This window comes from Notolepis coatsorum (assembly GCF_963971535.1).
Source record: "Notolepis coatsorum genome assembly, chromosome: 3".
NCBI lineage: Eukaryota > Metazoa > Chordata > Actinopteri > Aulopiformes > Paralepididae > Notolepis > Notolepis coatsorum.
Window position 1 is genome coordinate 145906077 of NC_140167.1, and position 24200 is coordinate 145930276.

Below are 24200 nucleotides of genomic sequence, written 5' to 3' on the forward strand. Positions count from 1 at the left end.
CATGGGAAAAGAAGGAGAAAAGTTTATCGGTAGGAAATTTTGTTCTCCAAGGGTCTATAAGGCCAAGCTGTTCCATGTGAAATTTTAGGATGTTCGCCGCTTTGGAGATGGTAGTACGTCTATCCAAAGACCTGTCAAGTTCTATGTTTTGGACCTGATTAAAGTCCCCTCCGATAATTATGTGATGATCATTAAGGTTAGGTATAGAGGAAAATAAATTGGATACAAATTTATCATTGTCCCAATTTGGTGCATATATTGAGGCCAAAACCACCAGAATGTTCTGCAGCCTGCCCGACACTATAACATATCTTCCGTCAGGGTCAGTTAAAATGGTGGAAGGCTCGAAGGGTACATCCCTATGTATAATAATTGCAGCTCCCCTGGCTTTTGCAGAGAATTTAGAATGAAAAATGTGTCCCATCCATGCTCTCTTAATATGGGGGATATCTGAGGTGCAGATGTGTGTCTCTTGTAAAAAACAAAGGTCACCCTTGAGATGCCGTAGGTGGTTGAGTACCTTGTTCGCCTTGATAGAGTTATTCATCCCTTTGACATTCCATGAGACGAAGCGGATGTTCCTGCCCGTCACTGCCATGTTCTGTTAAGTATATACATTGAAAAGATGAAACATTGGAAGAGAGGAGAAAGGTAGAGGGGGATAAAGAAAAGGGGGGGGGGGTGTTGACGCACACACATGCACCCACACAACCATACACCAACATACTCACCCGGGGGTACATCCCTTGGTCCCTAAGGGAACAGTAACAGCCTTTGTACCTCTCAGGATATGCTCCTTCCGGTGGAGACTTCATCCTCACTCCTCTTTTCCCCTCTCTCCCGTTCATTTCGAACAGTCTCCAATAGGGGTGGACGGTATAAACGGTATACGGTATAAACTGTATTAATTTGCTCTACGGTATGGATTTTGACTATACCGTGTAACCGGTAGAGCAGCTCTAAAATAGCAATGTAACCACAGCGCGACTATTTCAATCGCATTTGCCCCTAAAAATAGATAGAATTAGTCATAGATAATAGATATGTGCAAACTGGAAAAAGTTATTTAGGAGGCTTTGCGCAGTGGGTGTGTCAACACGCAATTGCCATTTCATAATAAACACATATCACCCCGGCGCACAGCAAGTTTCAATTTCAGTTCCTGGCTTTTTTAACCAGTGGAGAAAGGTAAGAGATGTCCCTATCGTTTTTCTTATATGAATTATTCTACGTTAATAAAACATACCTGGTGATCAACTACAGTTTGCTGTAAACATTATGATATGCGTGTAGTGTTATGATAACGAGAGGACGGGAGGACGGCTGCAGCAGTGGATTTGCGAATAGCATGCAGCTGCAGAGCCGCAGATCCAGCGGCGCTTTCAGGTCTCACAGGCCCGCTCAACAGCGCCCCCCCCCACCCAACGGCTGAAAGCTGTGACCAGACCTGAAAGCGCCGCTGGCTCTGCGGCTCTGCAGCTACATATGCTTCTAGCTAAATCCAGCATCCAGCCCGCTGTTTGCAATGGGAGCAGCACGGACTCGGGACTTATTTTATTTGGAATATAATGACTTTATACGCAAAAGTAACCTAGTTTTAAGTTAAAATATTATAAATCTACATGCCTTGAGGATGTCATTCTTTATATAGCCTGCCTATCAGGCAAAACAAATTATTCTAACTGAAACACTGATACCGTGATATATACCGTTACCGTCTATGCTTCAAATTATACCGTGATATAAATTTTAGACCATACCGTCCACCCCTAGACTCTCCAATATAGTTATGGATAAACTTTTAAACTGTGTTTTAAAGAACATTCGAACAGCCTAAAAAATAAAAGAAAAAAGGATGAATAAATTAAAAAATTAAAATGTGCTTCTCAAACCTTTTCTGTCAGGCCCCCCTTTGGCGGACCAAAATATTTTGGGCCCCCCCCCCCCCCCCTCGCCCCAACAAAATAGTCATGAAATGGGCCATGTTTAAATTTATTGAAATAACACCAATATCGTGACCTTTCAAATTGGCCCTATATTTTGTTTTCAGAGCTGTCATGGATGAAAAGCCAGCTTCACACAGATACTGTATGTGGTGCTGAATGGTATCAACACATTAACTGCTGCATCATGAGGTACTTGGTGGGCCATGAGATGAGATACTTGGTACTCAGCACCACACTCTGAAACTAGCTCTCTAGGTGGTATCAGATGAGATTTCAAAGAGTTCTTCCAAGAGTTTGGATGGAGATGTGTTGGGAAGCTTTGTCTCAATGTTGTCTGTAAAGGTTTTTTTTTATCCAGAGTAACTTGGTGATCCTTTTCTGTGTTTTATTAAATAATGATTTTCAGATTTTGAGAAATGGTATTTTCATGGAGAACAGTGCAGCTTCAACAGATAGCACTTTAGTGATAATTTTCTGTAATAAAAAAAAAATCTCAAGGCCCTCCCTGTCATGCCTCTGCGCCCCCCCTGGGGGGCGCGCCCCCCACTTTGAGAAACACTGCATTAGAGCATGGACGTAAAAGCGCTACTGATGACTCCCACTAAGGAGTGTGACCCATAAAAAGTTGAGAGTGAACGAGTATACCGAGGCGCTTCAGTGTGCCTAGGTTAACCTATAATTCAGTGGACATAGGCAAAGCCCGCTTCCAACCTATAACCGCTCGAAGAGAATGTCTTTAGCCCCTGCTATCATGCCAACTAGGGATATAAAAATTGCAAAACCTTGACGGAGTTGAAAAAGAGGCGCCACTTTCTTTCTTTTAATTTTATTTTTTTTCTATAAAAAAATATATATATATTTAAAGAATAAAATAATAATAATCAAGAGGTCTATGCAGTTACAGGGGTTACATGAATCAGGGACATCAATATGTACCTAAAATATGTATAGAAAGGTAGTGTGGTTAGCTACATTCGGCAGTGTTAGAGACCTGTACCTTCAGACAGTAAAAAGAAGCGTGTGCAAATTGAGTTGGTTCAGTCAGTACCTTGAGTACTTCCTGAAACATGCATACAAAACCCCCACTACCCAGTAGATACTATCCGGTTTGTTTGTATTGAGACCCTCAGATAGTAAGAGGAGCATGTGCACCCCGAGTATGCTCACCCTGCATAGTCATATGTATATAAATCCATACAAAAAGAAAGGGCAAATTAAGTTAAGAAAAAAAGGACAATTATATATATATATATATATATATATATAAAATAAAAAAGGCAATAACAAAAATTACGAAATAGGGAGCAGAAGAAAACGGCATGCAATTAGTCACAAGGTCACTCCGATTGAAATAATAATATTACCCTTCTGAGGCATAGGTGGCCACTCTATTGTGACTGGACACTGTAATCCAACCAAAGTCTACAAGTTCAGCCGCACATTTAATATGTCGTAATCATGTCTGTTGGTGTTGGTTTCAGCTGGCCCCGAGGTGTCCGTTAGACCTATGTAAATGGTCTAATAAATTCAGGCCCAGTCTCTGTACATTTCAATCCGTGCATTGAGTACTCCTAAAGCATACACATAGAACCTTCATTATCCTGTCAAACTGGTCCAGTCTATTTATCTTGCAGCCTCTAAACAGAGGGAACGTCTACAATTTGAATGAGAGAGAGACGCATGTAAAAGAAGAGCTAATAAAGAAAAAAAAAAAAAAAAAGGATTAGAAATAAGTGTAAATAGAATCCGCGTCGGCTATTTGGGAAGCATAAAGTTCTGTTTCAGAAGCCAGTCCGCTCAATGTCAATAGCATCTCCCCATGAAGTGTAAGTGTCAGGTCTAACGCGGTTGACCAGTTTAGCCCAACCAATGTCTATAATTTCAGTCTCTCATTCTACATTCATTGTTCATTGCTGCCAGCATCAGGTTAGCTTACCCCTAGGTAATCGTCAGGTAGCCGTCCACGCTAGGCTAGCTTGGCCTTGAGGTACATTTCAGCATCGCCAACAGACATGAAGCGTAGTCTGTCCCCGCTCTCCTCCATAATCATCAGCTTGGCCGGGTAATGAAGACTAGGCCTCAGCCCTCGTTTGTAAAGTTGTGCCATCACCTCGCGGTACGGTGCTCGCTGTTCCAACACAGCCGGGGTATAATCCTCGTAGAAAGCAATTTGTTGACCGTTGTACTGCATCTCTGCCCTTCTCTTTCTGGCCTCCCGGATCACCCGTTCTTTGGTTTGATAATTATGGAACCTGATGATAACAGCAGGGTTCCCACGGTACCTGGAAAACATGGGATTAATTTGTTCATTTTCCAGGTATGGAAAGGCATGGAAACTGAGCAAAAGTGACCAATTACATGGAAATAGAAACAGTTGTCCTGGAAAATTGTATTGGATGATGTGTAATAAAATGTTACTATTGAGCACAGAATTAACATGAGTTTATAAAAACCCTTTACATGTGAACAGCTTTTACTGTAGATAGAAATAGATGATCCCATGTTGTAGAGCATGCTCTTGGCATCTTATATGGTATATTGGATGTTGGAATTTGCTGCAGGCAACTTGGTGAGCCAACCAAGGGAGCCTTGGCATCTACAGTGAAACTTGAGTGAAACTTCTTATGCAAGTTTATCCTCAAATGTAAGTAGCTGTGTTTTAACTGTGTGGTAAACCTGGGTTTATCAACGTTAGTTAGTAAGCAGTGCAATCTTGCTAACTAGCTAGCCAATGTTAGCTCTCATAACAAGCCAGTTAGCCAGCGCCAGGTACAGTAGCTAGCCAACGTTAGCTCTCATAACGAGCCAGTTAGCCAGCGCCAGGTACAGTAGCTAGCCAACGTTAGCTCTCATAACGAGCCAGTTAGCCAGCGCCAGGTACAGTACCTACCAACGTTAGCTCTCATAACGAGGCAGTTAGCCAGCGCCAGGTACAGTAGCTACCAACGTTGGCTCTTATAACGAGCCAGTTAGCCAGCGCCAGGTACAGTAGCTAGCCAACGTTAGCTCTCATAACGAGCCAGTTATAGGCAGAGAAGCTCTTGGAGGGTATCAACAGATCCCTGTCACCTCTGGACCCCAAGAAGCTCCTGCAAATATCGATGGATGGCCCTACAGTGAATTGGAAGTTCTTAAGAATATTCCAAGAGCAAAGAGGACCCAGATGCACCAAAGCTCATCAACCTGGGATGTTGTGGTCTGCATGTTGTGCATGGAAGTTTCCAGACCGGAGAGAGGGAAACGGGTTGGAAAATCGGAGATGTGCTGAGAGCGCTTTGGCAGGTGTTCCATGACTCGCCAGCAAGGCGAGAGGATTTCAGTGAGCTGACTAAAACTGCAAGATTTCCTCTGAAGTTCTGTGCCACTCGATGGGTTGAAGACTTGCAAGTTGCTGAGCGGGCAATCGAAGTGTGGCCAGCTGTGATGGCGTACATCCACAGCCACAAGAAACTTCCGAAGAGTAAAGTGCCAACATCTGCGTCCTACTTGACAGTCAAGAAGGCAACCGAAGACTAGGGGTGGACGGTATAAACGGTATACGGTATAAACCAGTGGTCACCAACCTTTTTAAGCCCAAGATCACTTTTTCTTTTTTTGGTGAAGGCAAGATCTACCTATTGAAGCGTTGAGAGAAAAAGACAGCCAAGATTGTACTTTAAACTAAATGACTTTTATTTGCCTGTATTCTAATTACATGCAATGCTTTGGTCCAACATTAAAACGTCAAAGTAGAACTATTATGTACTTTCTCAGTCAGTGCTAAGTGCAGTCATCTTATGCAGCATCACTTTTCACATCAAAACAAAAGTAGAACTGTAATGTGTACTTTCTCAGTCAGTGCTAAGTGCAGTCAGTGCTAAGTGCAGCATAATTTTCACATCAAAACAAAAGTAGAACTGTATGTGTACTTTCTCAGTCAGTGCTAAGTGCAGCATCACTTTTCACATCAAAACAAAGGTAGAACTGTAATGTGGACTCTCAGGGTAAGATCTAAAAAAAAAAAAAAAAAAATTTAAATGTTCATGGAAATATCTACAGGGACAGTCTCAAAGATCGACCAGTCGATCAAGATCGACGGGTTGGTGACCACTGGTATAAACGGTATGAATTTGCTCTACGGTATGGATTGTGACTATACTGTGTAACCGGTAGAGCAGCTCTAAAATAGCAATGACGTCATGTAACCACAGCGCGACTATTTCACTCGCATTTGCCCCTAAAAATAGATAGAATTAGTCATAGATAATAGATAAATGCAAACTGGAAAAAGTTATTTAGGAGGCTTCGCGCAGTGGGCGTGTCGACACGCAATTGTCATTTCATAATAAACACATATCACCGCGGCGCACAGCAAGTTTCAATTTCAGTTCCCGGCATTTTTAACCAGTGGAGAAAGGTAAGAGATTTCCCTATCGTTTTTCTTATATGAATTATTCTACGTTAATAAAACATACCTGGTGATCAACTACAGTTTGCTGTAAACATTATGATATGTGTGTAGTGTTATGATAACGACGGCTGCAGCGGGAGCTGGATTTGCGAATAGCATGCAGCTGCAGAGCCAGGGGCGCTTTCAGGTCCAGTCACAGGCCCGCTCAACAGCGCCCCCCACCCAACGGCTGAATTGCCAATGGCTGAATTGGAGTATTGCACAGTGCAATACTCCAATTCAGCCATTGGCAATTCAGCCGTTGGGTGGGGGGCGCTGTTGAGCGGGCCTGTGACCGGACCTGAAAGCGCCCCTGGCTCTGCGGCTCTGCAGCTGCATGCTATTCGCAAATCCAGCATCCAGCCCCGCTGTTGGCAATGGCAGCAGCACGGAGTCTCGACTCGGGACTTATTTTATTTGGAATATAATGACTGTATACGCAAAAGTAGCCTAGTTTTAAGTTAAAATATTATAAATCTACATGCCTTGAGGATGTCATTCTTTATATAGCCTGCCTATCAGACAAAAAAAATTATTCTAACGGAAACACTGATACCGTGATATATACCGTTACCGTCTATTAGAGCCATATGGAATCCGCGATCACGGAATCGCGGACGGAATCGCGGAATTGAGCAATAAAAATGGAATCCACTATAAAAAAAAAAAATTATTTTTTTTTAACTTTTTTTTATGTTGTGGGACTTGTACAGCACTTTGTTCAACTTTGTCAGTGCTGTAAAGTTTAAACCTTTTAAAATCTTAGACAAACAAAACACTTTGCTTTCATGAAATATTGTAAGCCGTCATTTGAGGCTTTATAAAAGCAGCACAATGAACACAAATCGGTCAGTGCCGAGTCCGACCTCATCTTAAATAACAAACAGCATTGCTTGTTGTAGTTAACAAAGAGAGGCAGAGTTGATTTTGCAAAAATATATATAATTTAAAAAAAAAATTAATAATCAAATTTGTTTTTCATATTCGAATCCCATGCCCATCGAACGAAGCTTCGAAGCTTCAAAGTATTTAAGACAGCCCTATTAAATGGACTGTTATATCTTATTAAATTGTGGACATTTATTCATTCCCACTTATTAGACACTATTTCTGATGGTAAAATGAGCGTACAAAGCAAAATACAGAATTCTGAAATATTAAAACGAAAAAAAATGAATTTGGAAAAAAATAAAATGGAATTTAAAAAAAAATAAAACGGATTTCATATGGCTCTACCGTCTATGCTTCAAATTATACCGTGATATAAATTTTAGACCATACCGTCCACCCCTACCGAAGACCCTCTTTTCCTGGCTAAACTTGAGTTTTTCGCTTTTGTTGCAAGACAACTGAAGCCTTTTTTGGAGGTATTTCAGACAGATGCCCCAATGGTGCCATTCTTGGCAAAGGAGCTCCAAAGCACCCTGACAGGCCTGCTGTCATGCTTTATCAAGAGAGAAGAGCTGGCAAAGATCAAGACACCTCTCCAGCTCACTAAACTGGATCCCCAAGAGAAGCAAATCCATGTCCCTCTCAAACACCTGGACATAGGATTTTCAACCAAGCAGGCTTTGCAGAAGGCATCTGAGAAGCTCCAGGAAAATCGTGGAGTTAAAAAAATAATGAGTCTCCTTACTCGCAATGACCTGCAAGAAAATTATGGAGAAGTCCTCATGTATCCAGCTGTGCAGCATATGAGGTCCCTTGACCCTGTGATGATTGTGACAGAAACCGAAAGTACAACAGCAATGTTTGAGAAACTCCTTCAGGTTCTCCTCAATGCTGGATGGTGCCGCACTAGAGCCATATGAAATCCGTTTTATTTTTTTCCAAATTCCATTAAATTTTTTTCCAAATTCCGTTTTTTCCGTTTTAATATTTCAGAATTCTGTATTTTGCTTTGTACGCTCATTTTACCATCAGAAATAGTGTCTAATAAGTGGGAATGAGTAAATGTCCACAATTTAATAAGATATAGCAGTCCATTTAAAGGATAACTCCACTATTTTGGGAAATTAGCTTATTTAACATCTTCCCTGGAGTTAGACAAGAAGATGCATACCTTTTTTGTCTCTGTGCGTGCATTTTAGCTTTGGGAATAGATGCTCCGTTAGCATAGCTTAGCTTCATCACTGGAAGTGAGGCAGGACAGTAGCCTTACAGTGTATTGCAAGGTCTGACATTGACCAAACTTGATATGCATGACCTTGGTGGGCTCTAGGTCAACTCCTGAAAAGGGGGTCAATGTCAGACTTTGCAATCAAAAGTTAGGGGGCTAATAACCCTTGCCATAATTTCAGTGCGCCCCTAACTTTTGATTGCAAGGTCTGACATTGACCCCCTTTTCAGGAGTTGACCTAGAGCCCACCAAGGTCATGCATATCAAGTTTGGTCAATGTCAGACCTTGCAATACACTGTAAGGCACTGTAAGGCTACTGTCCTGCCTCACTTCCAGTGATGAAGCTAAGCTATGCTAACGGAGCATCTATTCCCAAAGCTAAAATGCACGCACAGAGACAAAAAAGGTATGCATCTTCTTGTCTAACTCCAGGGAAGATGTTAAATAAGCTAATTTCCCAAAATAGTGGAGTTATCCTTTAATAGGGCTGTCTTAAATACTTCGAAGCTTCGTTCGATGGGCATGGGATTCGAATATGAAAATAAAATTCAATTATAAAAAAAAAAAAAACATTATTTATATTTTTGCTAAATCAACTCTGCCTCTCTTTCTTAACTACAACAAGCAATGCTGTTTGTTATTTAAGATGAGGTCGGACTCGGCACTGACAGATTTGTGTTCATTGTGCTGCTTTTATAAACCCTCAAATGACGGCTTACAATATTTCATGAAAGCAAAGTGTTTTGTTTGTCTAAGATTTTAAAAGGTTTAAACTTTACAGCACTGACAAAGTTGAACAAAGTGCTGTACAAGTCCCCCAAAAAAAGAAAAAAAAGTAAAAAAAAAAAGAAAAAAATTAATTTTTTTTTATATAGTTGATTCCATTTTTATTGCTCAATTCCGCGATTCCGTCCGCGATTCCGTGATCGCGGATTCCATATGGCTCTAATGGTGCCCTGCCACAGAGTGTGACAAAGTCCTTTCTCAGTATAAAGCATTCTCACTCGATGTCAACACAAACCACAAAGCAGAGTTCCAAGAATTTGTTTACAGCTGCAGACTTGATGAATTCTTCTGAAGATATCTCGGTGGCAAAGAAGAGTATGCAGAACTGTGGAACATCATGAAATGTCTCTTCACTCTGTCTCATGGACAAGCTGCAGTAGAAAGGGGGTACTCAAGGATATGCTTGTTGAAAACCTACAGGAGAAGACGCTAATAGCAATGCGCTTGGTCCACGATGCAATGGCTGGGCACACAGATGAAGCTCTTCCAAAAGACCTCAAGCAACACTGCAGAGGAGCAAGGACAAGATATGAGATGTATCTGGAAGACCAGAAGAAGTTGAGAGAGCAAACCACCAAAGAGAAGAAAAGAAAGGAGTTCTGCCAGGAAATCCAGAAGGTGAAAACAAAGCGGCAAAAAGTAATGACTAGTGCTGAAACAATGGAGAAAGAAGCACATGAAATGGCAGTCATGGCAGAGAAGAAGCACAATTTTACACTGCTGTCAAAATCAAATGCCTATCGGAAAGGGGTTGCTGATAAAAAGGAAGAGATGGCAGCTCTAGACAAAGCCCTGAAAGAGCTGCAAGAGTGTCAATAAGTTAAAGCAATGAGGTATGCGCAATAGCCTTTATGGGTGTATGAAAGATTGTAATATTTATTGGTCACATAAAGACAAATATAACACAATTTTAGGTTATGGAGATGACCAATTTTAACTCAAAATAACATTCTGTTTCAGATCTTCAGACTGTAGAGAGGAGGAGTAAGAGGAGTGGAGAGGGGCATTGAACATGACCTCAGAGTTGCTTTGTCTACCACCACCCTAAACTTTGAGACTCTTGTCAGGAGCAAACAACATCCCCAGTTATCCCATTAGTTCCCTGGGATGTTAAGCTAAGACGTCTGCTAAGAAGGATATATTATTTATTATTATTATTATTTTATTTCATTGTGTTTTTAGCCCTTAGTTGCACTTTTGTTGCAACCCCAGTTATCCAATTAGTTCCCCCAAACTTAGGTCTGTTATGTTAAGCTAAGAAATCTGCTAAGAAGCATATTATTTATTATTATTTTATTTCATTGGGTTTTTAGCCCTAGTTGCACTTTTGTTGCAACCCCAGTTATCCCATTAGTTCCCCCAAGGGAGGAGGACGAGAAGAGGCCGCAAAGATGGAAGAGGAGGATGACAGAGGAAAAGGGAGAACAGTGGAGAGGAGTTGAGAAGAGTAGGAAGAGAAGACAGGAGCAGACACGAGGGGAGGTGTGGAGAGAAGAGGACAGGATGAGATAGGAGAGGAGTGGAAGAGAGAACATATATCAATCCCAGTGCTCATGTGTTCCAGTTCAATAAATTGTTGTTCATCTACAGCTTGTTGCATTATTTCATGCATTGATATTATCAATAAGACATAATCTCTAAGCATTTACAATGTAGCCTTGACTGGCACATCTTTTAAATCAAGTAAGTAGTCAGGTGTCCTAGGGGGTTGTGTGTGTGAGGGGAGGGGGGCACGGATGGGGGAGGAGAACTTCAGGGGCCTATAGATCATCACTTAATATGGTACCTGGAAAATCAGGAGGTAGTATGGAAAAAAATGTCAAGGCAAGCGTGGGAACCCTGAACAGGCTTAGGCTTTTCACCCTGCTTCGGCTTAGCTGCTAGCGACCTGTGTGCGCGGTCCAATTCTGGAGGGGTAGGGAGGGTTTCTGCCCCAAAAACCTGGGATAAAAGGGTGGCGAAGACGGATGTTGGTCTCGGGCCCTCAATTTGTTCTGGTAGTCCAATGATCCGGAGGTTGTTCCGCCGCCCTCGAGGTCCTCTGCTTTAGCCTTTAGCATAGCATGGCTAGCCCTCAGATCGGCACATGTAGCCTCTAGCGACGCCATTCTTTCGCTTACAGATTCCGCATTCTCCTCCAGGGACTTGACCTGCTGTCGGTTGTCGGCCACGTCCGATTTCATTTGGTCAAGTTTATTTTCCAGAGTGGTAATGGCTTTTCTGAACTTGGTGGTCATAGCCTCTTTATGGTTTTCAAGCAGGGTGGCTAGCCAGGCCTTGCTAAAAGCGTCATCCGCCTCCTTCTTTCTGAACATCGCTCCGTTTTGGTTTTGGAGTCTTGGATGTCATCTTTGTGAAGACAAATATTTTGTTAGCTGTATCGATACTTGCAGTGTTGGGAAAGTTCACTTTCTACATGAACTAGTTCAGTTCACAGTTCACAATTTTTAAAATGAACTAGTTCAGTTCATAGTTCAAAATTTTGAACTAAAGTTCATGGTTTCAAAAATGAACTAATTTAGTTATTTTTAGTTCTTTTTTGATATTTTTTTTTTATATAGATTTTTTACGTACAGTTACTTACATTACAAAAACACACATTGGGACAGGGGGGGGGGGTCCTCCAGTTCATCTCTATGCCATCATCCACACCATAAGCAAGCAAAAACTAAACAAAAAGAAAAACAAGCAAAAAGGAAAGCAAACCAAGACAGGCACTGTACAGTATTGCACTTGTCTCGAGCCCATTCACATGTAGACATATATTTATTTTTCCTATCCTAGGTCTGTCCATACAATGGGGCACTGGGCCTTTAGAAGGATCCGAGAAATTTCAGCAGGAAAATAGTCTAATAGTGGGGCCCACACCTCCTGAAAGGAAGCGTTGTTGCCTCTATGCATTGCACAGTGTCTTTCATGGGGTAGCACACCGAAGATCTCTCTATACCACATTTGTAAAAATGGAGGCTTATCCTTAATCCAGTTTATCAGAATGCATTTCCGGGCTGAAAGTAGAAGTTTATCAAATAGTTTGAATTGTAAAGGGTGTCACCCCTCCTACCCAAACCCCCCCCCCCCCCACCTCCAATGTACAGTCCCCCCCCCCCCCCCACCCCACCTACCCAACCTCCTCCAATGTACAGTTTCTATGTCAAATGTATATACTCTCTTTTCTGGACTATTTTTGTATCACAAACAGTACTGTATTTGCTAATCTGGTATGTCATAAATGTATAGATGTAGCAGTACTGTCTATCTGTATGTCATGTATGTCATATATGTCCTGATGAATTGAAAATGGGGGACCCTGATACAGTACAGCTCAATACATACAATTGTTAAGGGGATGCAGACCAGAGAAAGACTTTCGTCTTGTTTACATCAGGGTCCCCCATTTTCAATTCATCATAACATATATGACTGAGCTGTACTATACTGTACCCATTCTGCAATATGTTAATAAAGTGTTCAATCAATCAATCAATCAATGAATCACTTGGCTCCAGAACCTGGATAAACACTTAGATTCCCAAAAGTAGTGATAGACTGTAGGTACACCCAGGTCTGTTTGACATTTCAAACATAAAGGAGATATTGAACGGCCCATTTTGTTAGTTCTTTTTTCAATACGTTGCTGCAAGCTATTATTTGTAAAAAATATTGAACCACAGACAGCAATCGGAATACTGGCATTTCATAACGCTTTGCCGCGCGCATTCAGTCCACACTAGTAGCAGCTGCAGCTTTCATCTCTACAGTATATTTTCAAAAACATGAGGAACAACTTTGCTTGAATTGTCTTTATTATGAAAACTAAAACAGGACGTTTGCTTATTCTCAATGTGCCGTTTAAACTTTAAGGTTTGCTGTCGACGTCGTTGATGTGCGGACTTGCTTCTTCAAACCGGGTAGACAGTTTACAGACAAACGTTAGATTTTTTCCGTCCGAGTCAGTACTGACTTTAACGTTAAACTCTTTTAAATGCTCAAATGCCGACGTCTAGAGGTAAAGTTCTCTGAGCGATTGCTGGTCTCGACCTGCTGCTGCGCAGCTCTCGCTTCTGCTCGCAGATTCAGCTGGTCCACTGTTTGTTCCAATAGGGTCCAGCTGCAGACTCTGAGCCTCGGTCCAGATTGGAACTTCCGCCCTGCCACAGAATTATTACTCCTGTGACAGGGCAATGCGCTGATTGGCGGAAAGTACGGAAGTATCTCGAAGTACGTCTGACGTATCTCGAATTACGTCTGACGTTTCTCTACGTTAGCGAACGTTAAACGTTGTATTCATAAAATAATATAAATTCAGCAGCATGGGGAGGGCCGGGGGGAGGGGAGGTACAGGTAGTAGAAGACATAGAGGTACAGGTCACATAATTATAGTACAGTGGAGAAGTAAAAATAGAATAAAAAGGCAGTGTAAACAATATACAATATTATTAACTCTAATAATAACACGTCTCGCGGGCTCATTATAATACGAGAGCGGATCCCCCGGCCGTATTCAAGCGCTGGAACGCTTTGCGATGGATCAAACTGTATTAATATAGTAGTAATAATAGTAGTTGGCTAGTTGCGCGCTTCTGGCCACCTCCCGCAGTGCGCGCATACACACATACTGTCTGTAGCCCATAGGCGGCGGGTGAGCTGGACATTAGGGTAGGCTATAGATCGGATGAAACTTGCGCGTAGCGCGCAACATTTTTCTTTTTTGCTTGCACGCAAACGGTGCTGTCCAGGTTCTGATGTCACACCCACATCTAGGCTATTACAGCGAGCCCCACTCATTTCATAGTGCAAATTAATTGTTCAAATGAAGGCATCCAATATGATTAACCATTGTCTTACCTTAATGCAGCAAAAGTTTCGGATGCGCCTCATTGGGAAAGGCCGTTCACAAGTTGCGGTGCCGACGGCAATGAAGGAAACGTTTTCCATAATTTGGATCTCATCATGCTTTGAAAACAATGTACATAGTAGCTCTAAAAAGTTTCCACGGTTTGATTAACTCTGACTCGGTCTCATCATGCCCTCGTAGAGCAAGCCCTTGGCCTCAGGTGATCCAGTGTTATGCCCAGGCGGCATGTAACTTGGAATGGAGTTCCAGGTCTTGGCAGCTCTCACGGAGAGGGCTGATTTGCTAAATGTACTTGTCCTTAATGGAAATTAGTGTTAGGATGCGAATAGACGCCACCCGGTACAACAGTTCTGAACCCGAACGCGGAACTGCAAGTTTGTTGGTAAAAGACTACACGCGAACCTGGAGGTGAACAATCGGAAAGTGGGGGTGGGGCTAGACCTTGGAGGGTTTTGAAGACCAGACTGGCATCGGTTAGTTTGGTGATGCGGCGTGAGGGGGGACACTGTACAACTGTACAAGCAAAACTGTACATTGCAATATTGACAACCATACTTGGTCATTTACTGTACATTGGAGAACACAGGAGCAGAGTATAAACAACAGTACAGGAATGAGAAACAGTACTGTACTGTTGTTTATACTCTGCTCCTGTGTTGTAACCCAACCCCCCCCCAATGTACAGTAAATGACCAAGTATGGTTGTCAATATTCCAATGTACAGTTTTGCTTGTACAGTGTCCCCCACCCACCCACCCCTCCTACCCAACCCCCCCCCCCCCAACCACCTCCAATGTACAGTCCCCCCCCCCCCCCACCTACCCAACCTCCTCCAATGTACAGTTTCTACGTCAAATGTATATACTCTCTTTTCTGGACTCTTTTTGTATCACAAACAATACTGTATTTGCAAATCTGGTATGTCATAAATGTATAGATGTAGCAGTACTGTATATCTGTATGTCGTGTATGTCATATGTTATGATGAATTGAAAATGGGGGACCCTGATGTAAACAAGACAAAAGTCTTTCTCTGGTCTGCATCCCCTTAACAATTGTGTGTATTGAGCTGTACTGTACTGTACCCATTCTGCAATCTGTTAATAAAATGTTCAATCAAGAATGGAGTGATTGACAGTGTCAAAGGCCTTTTGTAGGTCCAGCATGATCTGTTAATACAATTTTCAATCAATCAATCAATCAAGACCCTCGTCGCGGGCACTGCATTCCGTTCTCAGAATGGATTTGAGAGAGAGAGAGAGAGAGAGAGAGAGATCATCAGCAGGCTATATATGATATTCAGACTCTAGATCTATTTGCAGAGCCAGATGAGATGAGGCAACCTGTGCGATTGGCTCTTGACAACTAATTTTGCACGTACTGTATAGGCTACAGACAGTATGTGTGTATGCGCGCACTGCGGGAGGTGGCCAGAAGCGCGCAACTAGCCAACTACTATTATTACTACTATATTAATACAGTTTGATCCATCGCAAAGCGCTCCAGCGCTTGAATACGGCCGGGGGATCCGCTCTATACAATGCAGACCCACGGCTCTCGTATTATAATGAGCCCGCGAGGCGTGTTATTATTAGAGTTAATAATATTGTATATTGTTTACACTGCCTTTTTATTCTAATCTATTTTTACTTCTCCACTGTACTATAATTATGTGACCTGTACCTCTATGGTCGCTTTCACATATAGTTTTGGTGGACTCGGTGCGGTTCTGGGGGTGAAGTTGCAACATTGTTGCATTCTTCATTTGGTTCGCCTGCGTTCACATAGAGAAATCTGTCAGCGGACCGAGACCTTCTGAACAATGTCACGCGGTCGAAAAGGGCGCTTGTCTATTGGACAGTGGAAATGTGTGTGTGGCTGCAAGCCTGTGTGTGCGCGCGCGCGCGTGTGTGTGTCTGTGTGTGCTGTCTGCGAGCCGTCCAGATCAGCGGAGTGAGTTTTGACATGGCATTGATCCATTGTTCTATTGAAGCACATTACCACCATCCTCTCGCTAAACAACTTGTAGACCAATAATAATAATATAATAATAATAATAATAGTATTGACGTGGTATTGATCCATTATTAATGCCGTGCGCCTCGGTAATAATAATAAGCCGCTTGTTTCTTCCTTCTTCCCAAGATGCACAGTTAGATAGATAGATAGATAGATTAGATGCAGTGTGCTTGTTTTGCAGTGAGTGCTGCAAGCAGTGGTAATAATAATCACTTCCTATGTTTGGTCCGCTGAAGCCGAACCGAGACCTACGTTTTCAGGCGGACTAGAGTTCGCCTGCTTGGTCCGCGGACCGAGTTCGACGCGCATTCACACAGACCCGAAAAACCGGACTATCGAATTCTGGTCCGAAAGTCCGGACCAAACAGCCCGTGTGAAAGCGACCTATGTCTTCTACTACCTGTACCTCCCCTCCCCCCGGCCCTCCCCATGCTGCTGAATTTATATTATTTTATGAATACAACGTTTAACGTTCGCTAACGTAGAGAAACGTCAGACGTACTTCGAGATACTTCCGTACTTTCCGCCAATCAGCGCATTGCCCTGTCACAGGAGTAATAATCCTGTGGCAGGGCGGAAGTTCCAATCTGGACCGAGGCTCCGAGGCTGCAGCTCGACCCTACTCGTTTGTTGTGAAGAGTCTGATGACGTAGCAGGGGGTGACAGGCACGTTGCCAGATCGGTTGGTTTTCCACATAATTTTGCAGCCTGTTTACAGTGTGTTTTAACTGGATTTTCGGCTGAAATGCATATGAAATCTGGCACATCTTTGAACGCAGTTATAACAGAGTGCTGAGAATGAACGCACTTTTGAACTCCGTTACACAGCGCTGAGAATGAACGTGTTCTCAATTACGTTCATTTAGCGGATATACAGTACGTTCAGTTCACGTTCGCCCAAAATACGAACGCGTTCATGAACGATCGTTCATTGACCGCGTTCAGGTACATCACTGGATACTTGTATATAAAAAAGAACTATGAAGGTTTGGAGTCTTAAAACGTGGAATTTAAAAAAACATGAGGGAGAGAGGGAAAACACGTCTTACACCCTGCTCACCATACCGGAAGTCCCTCAGAGTGACTCTTTTAACACTACACCATATTGTATCTATTTATTACAAAAAGATTTGCACTCTACAGTCATACCTCATCTTTGCATTTTTTCTTTAACTCAATCAGTGCCAGACCCGAGTATATACTATAGAGTATAGTATAGTCGGGTCTGGTCAGGCGAGTCTAGCGTTTCACTCGATGACATTGCGACCAATGCCCCCGATGCATGTGTTGTGGTGGATTATGTTGGCGACACGATGGACACCAATACTGGAAATCGCGATCAGACAATTGGAATATTCTTTTTGTGGTACCTCCTAGTGAAGGTAAGGACTATATGACATCAATCCTGCTTTGATCCAACCAACCATGATTTCACATCGATTGCAACAACCATGTGTAACGTACTCCAGAACGTATGCCGTTGGTGACGATCAAAGCATCAAAAAACGACCATCCCCCCTTTCATGCATTCATGATGAAACATAATACCTATTATATACATTTGATTTTGAAATAGTAGCGTGTCAGGGCGGTTGGGTAGCACAGCGGACTAAGCACCTGCCTACCACCGCAGAGACACTGGTATCGAATCCAGCTGTCAGCGGTACCTCCGGCTTGGTCGGTCGTCCATACTAACACAATTGGCAGTGTTAGCGGGTGGGAAGCCGGTGGGGTGTGTATCCTGGTCGTTGTAAACAGCGACTCCTACAGGTCGGTCGGGGCGCCTGCTCAGCGAGGAAGGGAACTGGGGGAAGTAGTGTGAGCCTCCCACGCGTTACGCTCCCCCAGTGAGAGCCCTCGCTGTCGGGTGAAAAGAAGCGGCTGGCTGACTCCACATGTATCGGAGGGGACATGTGATAGTATCTATCAACCCTCCCTAGACCGGCAAGTGGGGGGCAAATGCACGCAACGACCAGGAAGGGAGGGAAGGGTATTGGCATAACGACTAAATTGGGATGGGAGAAAAATACAGACCAAAGGGGGAGAAAAAGTTGATAAAAAAAAAGAAATAGTAGCATGTCCAGGCGAGCAACGCCAACGCTTTTAGTCAAATTCACGTATTGCTCCATAGCGCCGTTTTCTGGAATTAGCCAGGATCACTCTGAAACTATACTTCTATTCACCACGGTATAACACGCGAACGTATACATGAAAAAAATTATATTCTTTTTCACATATTGAACAATGGATAGTTGATGTCAAATGAGCCATAGTATTGTATCCATAGCTATAATATAGATATAGCCCTGCAAACACCGCCATTCATCCCTATCCCTTAGAGCGGTGGCGCAGTAGGAACAAAGATGGGCTAGATTTATGATGGTGATTTAATGATTTAAAAGATCATTTTTGTACTTCATTGTCTGCATTTTTACTTCATTGTACTTTAGGTTGTACTTTAGTTTGTATATTGTATATATTTGTATAGTGTTGGGACTGTATTCCTCTTAATTTTTTACTGTATGAAGCACATTATCAGGGGCTCATACAGAACCCCATGTACTTTATTCGTGAGTCGTGACCAATAAAACAAAACTTGAAACTTGATCTGCAATACAAAAGAGTGATTTGGAGCATGAAATGCAGACATGGTTGTAAAAAGTACCACTCAATTGAAAGTGAAACCTAAGTGCATAGTGTAAACTTAAACCACATAAAACCACATTCTTTATGCAGATGTTAACGTAAAACGTGTTTATCTTGAACTGGCTCCCAACTTTACCATCACAATGGTTGCTCACCTGTCAGCTTAGTTGACGTAGCAGCATACAGTATCTTGTACTACAGGGAGAGGGGAGGCGTTGGTCAAATAGCTTTCAAACAAGGCAAAAACTGAATCCTGAGTTTTGTGAACTGATATTTTTTCTGACCATTCAGTCGTATTTGAGACTGAGAATGTGCCTGCCTAGAAAGCTGGATTATTGTATTGAAACTACTGTACATGGATTCAAATCTGGTTCACAGAACGCTATGCTATCACCCTTTTCTGCATTACAAATGAATGAATTCTACCATGAAAATGTAAGCGTCTTTACACTTTTTTGGAATGAACATGATTGTGTGGCTACATTAAAGTGCCACGGGTCCGGTGCCCCGGAACCCCGTTGCGTGCCACCACCCACTTCAATGACAGCGCTCTCATATTTGCGAACGCATAAACTATATCTTAAATTATGGCTATGTGTCTAATATGGCCGTCACTTATCAAAGACTTGTTTGCAGTCAACATTGTCGAAACGGATTGTTTTTTAATCGGTTCATTTCCGTTTTATACCATTTTGAAAAACGCTCGTTTCTTGAAAGTTTCATAAAATTTCAGAAGATTCTGTGATAATCGCCCTTTACTAGAATACACTGGAATACACAAACACATTGTCATTTTTCGGCCTATTTATGAATAATTTTCAAATAAACGCTAGATTATCGATAGTATATGTGTACTTATGCACGCTATAGAAGCAAGCTGAAAAATAGATTATCTTATTTCCTGATCGCACAGACACACACATGGCACACGCTGATATATACCGTACTTTTCACACTATAAGCCGCACCTGAATATAAGCCGCAGCAGCTAACTTGAATTATGTGTACATATATAAGCCGCACTGGACTATAAGCCGCAGGTGTTTTAATGTTTAATTACCATATGTAATTAGCATTGGGACACAATACTGTCGCACAAATAACAAGAATTAACTCCCTGTACACACATGACTATGTGGCTCAGCGGAGTAACAACACAATCATCAAATTTGCTGACGACACAGTAGTGGTGGGCCTGATCTCTGCAAATGACGAGAGGGCCTACCTGGAAGAGGTCAAGGTCCTGGCGGGATGGTGCCAGGAGAACAGCCTCTCCCTGAACGTCAGCAAAACAAAGGAGATGATTGTGGACTTTAGGAGGTCGGGGGTCAGGGACTACAGCCCCCTCAGCATCGACGGGGCACCGGTTGAGAGAGTGAACAGTTTTAAGTACCTCGGAGCCCACATATCCGAGGACTTGACATGGACCACACACATTGACAGTGTTGTGAAGAAGGCACGACAACGCCTTTACTTCCTCAGGCGCCTAAGGAAGTTCCAAGTCAGTCAGAAGATCCTTAAGAACTTCTACTCATGTACAATAGAGAGCATCCTGACTGGCAACATCACCTCCTGGTTTGGGAATAGCACTGCACAAGACCGAAGCAGACTACAGAGAGTGACACGTTCAGCCGAACGCACAATTGGAGGGGGGCTTCCCACCCTCCAGAACATTTACAACAAGCGGTGCAGGGGTAAGGCTAAGAGAATCATCAAGGACTCCAGCCACCCAAACAACTGCCTCTTTGAACTGCTGCGGTCAGGCAAGCGATACCGGAGTCTCATGGCGAGCACAGAAAGACTCAGAAGAAGCTTCTATCCCCAGGCCATCAGGCTGCTCAACGAACAATAAACACTATGCAACAACCATCAAATGCACACAGCACACACATCCACACGCACACACTCACTTTAAACAAACGACACACTGCAGCACCCACTCTCCACACTTTAGATCACCTAAACACAGTTTATATTTATTGGTAAAGGATTTGCACTACAACTCGTACACCTTACTGTAAATTGTACCTAAATTGTACCTCATCCCATTTCTGCTTTGCACTATATAGTATTGTATATTAGTACATTGCATAGTATATTGTATATTGTATGGTAACTCAGTTACTTCTATTCTGCATCGAACATTGTACATATGTCTACTGAACACTGACTTCTATTTTACATGCTATACTATTTTATTTCATACTTATCTTGTCTAGCACAGTCTCTGGAGCGTAACAGTAAGAAGCATTTTGTATAAAAGTATTCTGTACTTCTGTATGACAACTATTAAAGAAACTTGAGAAGTTGTATTAAGTTTAGCAAATAAGGGAACAGATAAATAACATTTCAATGCAATATTTAGATTTTTACATTTTCGGGTTTGGTCACGTCGAGTCACATATAAGCCGCACCGTTATATAAGCCGCAGGGTCGAAAAATGGGGGGAAAAGGCACGGCTTATAGTCCGAAAATTACGGTAGGTGAAAATAGCTCTGATTATCCCAAGACTGGTAAAATAGATTCCTTACCTCAGATCAGATGTTCTCCAAAAAGAGTATTCCAATTCCTGATCGCCATTCCAAATATCGATCGCGTTTATTGATCCAACGCTGGGTACTGGAAACACACATTTTCCGCTGTTCTGGTGGTGGGCGATTACTTGGATCATCTCCGGTTACTTGTCTGACAAGTAAAATGTGGAAGCAGGACTTTTTTTTCTCCATGCGTTTCATTCAATCCAATCCAAAGGGGTGCAGTACCATCCGGAGAGACGATAGGGGGCGGTATTTTCCTTGTTCGAGTTCAGACAGATCCCCACTGGTAACGTGAGGCTAGATTGATGAAAAATTAATGGAAATTGATAATAAAATGAATAACGATCAAAAACGAGATTTCTTGTCTCTCTGGCACTCAACGGTTGGCATGAACTAACGAGAAATCTCGTCATTGGCACTCAAAGTGTTAAGGTACATACAGTACATAGATCAGAATAGAAAGGATTTAATTTCTCTATAGGCTACATATCAAACATATATTTTATTTAATCTACAAATTGTTCCTTGCTACATTATTATAAAGATTTGGAGATGAAATAGATTGGACGATTGTGTCTAAAAAGAAAATGAAGATATAAATAATACGTCACATTACATCACTGTAATTTGCACTGGGGGAGAAATATTGTCATAACATAAAAAAGGAAATGTGATGTTTTGACCATATTACCCAGCTGATGATCCTATTTCCTCTGCAGCCCGGTCCCTGGGCTCGGTGGCGCTAAGGAAGGCGGAGAGCATGGAAGGCGGTCTCCACCTCAACGTCTTCACAGTGGACTTCAACGAGGAGCTTGTGGCTCTGTATGGAGGCAGCCTCCGCAGGCAGACGCACTTCCTGCACGAGAGCATCAAGGCCATCCTGCGCCTCTACAAGGTCAGGCCTCCAATCTTGTGCTTAAGTGTTCAGACAGGGACACGTGATTCAGTCCCAGTTGAATTAGTCCCGTCACTTTTATATGCCTGTTAAACTTTTTTAATTTTTTTTATCAAATTTTGATAAATATTTTACGATTCATCGATAATGACAAGGACACGCAGTGTCTGAGATGTGTAGCGTTCTCGCATGGATTGAACTGATCTTACAGAAACTGTCACGCATGTGAGCCACCACTAGGGGCAGAGTGACTAACAGTGAGTGAGTGAGTCAGTCAGTCTATGAGGTGCTTTCCATCTAAAAGAAAGTAAACCAATTACTCCTTTCTACCAAATAAACCTGAACAAATGATTACTTATTTCCAGTGTTGGGGAGGGTAATATTGTTATATTAATTTAATCATTTCTACAAAATGGATGATCTCTCCCTTTGTCCTCCCCCTTCCCCAGGACGCTGAAGACCCCCCTCGGAGTGTGGTCCTGGTGGGTCACTCCATGGGAGGAGTCGTGGCCCGGGCTCTGTTCACCCTGCCTCGCTTCAGCCCCCGTCTGGTCAGCCTCATCATCACCCAGGCCTCCCCCCACCTGGCCCCCGTGCTGGTCCTCGACACTTACCTGCTGGGTATGGAGCACGCGCACAACTGTGTGTTGCACGGTGTATGATTTATGGCTTCACAGTGCCTGATTTTATAAAAGATAAAATAAATGGTTATATTTCGGTAATAGTTCACTTAAAGGGGATGGTCCACTTTTATGAAGAAACCGGTCTGATTGGTCACAGACTGGAAGACTACTCGGTTCATAAATGAAACCAGTGCTTTTTGAGATATTCAAAACGGAAATTCTTTGCATCCATTAGCAATTCAGATTCCTTTATTGTCAAAGCTTTTTAAAATGTACATCCATGATGGTTCGGAGTCTCTTGGCCCGGTGGAAGTAGCTGTTCAGTGTTCTTTTGGAGGTGGATCTGAGACTCCGGTACCGTCTGCATGAGCTCAAACAGTTTGTGGTTGGGGTGGCTGGGGTCCTTCAGAATCCTGTGTGCCTTGCTGACGCACCGCTCTGTGAAGATATTGACTATGGAGGGTAGTTTGCTTCCACAGATCTTCTCTGCCGTTCACACTACTCTCTCCAGTGCTCTGCGGTTGCTTTGGTTGGCATTTCCAAACCATGCGGTGGTGCATCCTGTCAGTACGCTCTCCGTGGTGCCTCTGTAGAAGGCCCTGAGGATCTGTGGCCCCATTCCAAATCTCTTTAGTCTCCTGAGGTGGTAGAGGCGTTGTTGGGCCTTCTTCACCACGTGGCCAGTGTGCACTCCCCAGTCCAGCTTCTCTGTGATGTGGACCCCGAGGAACTTGAAGCTGGCGACCATCTCCACTGCGACCCCGTTGATGTGGATGGCGTCGTGTCCCGCTCCTCCCCGCCTGTAGTCAATGATCAGCTCCTTGGTCTTGTTGACGTTGAGAGTGAGGTTGTTTTCCTGGCACCACCTTTCTAGGGATGGGTACCGAATGCGGTACTTTTGAGGTACCGAACCGAAACACGTCGGTACTACCGAGTATCGAATCAAGTGTGATATCGTTTTTTTTTTTTTTTTTTTTCATGTCAACGTTCACACGCACAATATATGCTTACCTAGGATTTGACTTGGTTCAACAACAAAGCAGTCGGAGCAATGGCAAGCCGAAAACTGTCGAAATTGTAGTTATTTGAATTGATTGATTTTTTTTTCACGACTGAGGTAGGTAAATTAAATTTCTTGAGACTAAAGTACAGAAAAAAGGTACCGTTGGGTACCGGTATCGATTCACAGGTACCGGTATCGGTTCAAATGTGAAAGGTACCCATCCCTACTTTCCATGCTTTCCACACTTTTCCAATGCTAGTGGAAGTCAGTGGGAGAATGGACCGTATTCACTCGATGGCCATTTTGCTCTTATGTTTAAGTTTATTTGGATCCCCATTAGC

The 24200-nt window shown here is 42.8% G+C and overlaps 1 protein-coding gene across 1 annotated transcript in view; it reads left to right on the top strand.

Moving 5' to 3' along the window:
- pgap1 (post-GPI attachment to proteins inositol deacylase 1) overlaps positions 1-24200 on the top strand; it is a 135908-nt gene that overhangs the window by 65949 nt on the left and 45759 nt on the right. Inside the window, exons 3-4 of the mRNA XM_084310260.1 lie at positions 22058-22233; positions 22683-22854. Coding sequence (XP_084166386.1) covers positions 22058-22233; positions 22683-22854 — 348 coding nt within the window. The remainder of the gene's footprint in view (positions 1-22057; positions 22234-22682; positions 22855-24200) is intronic.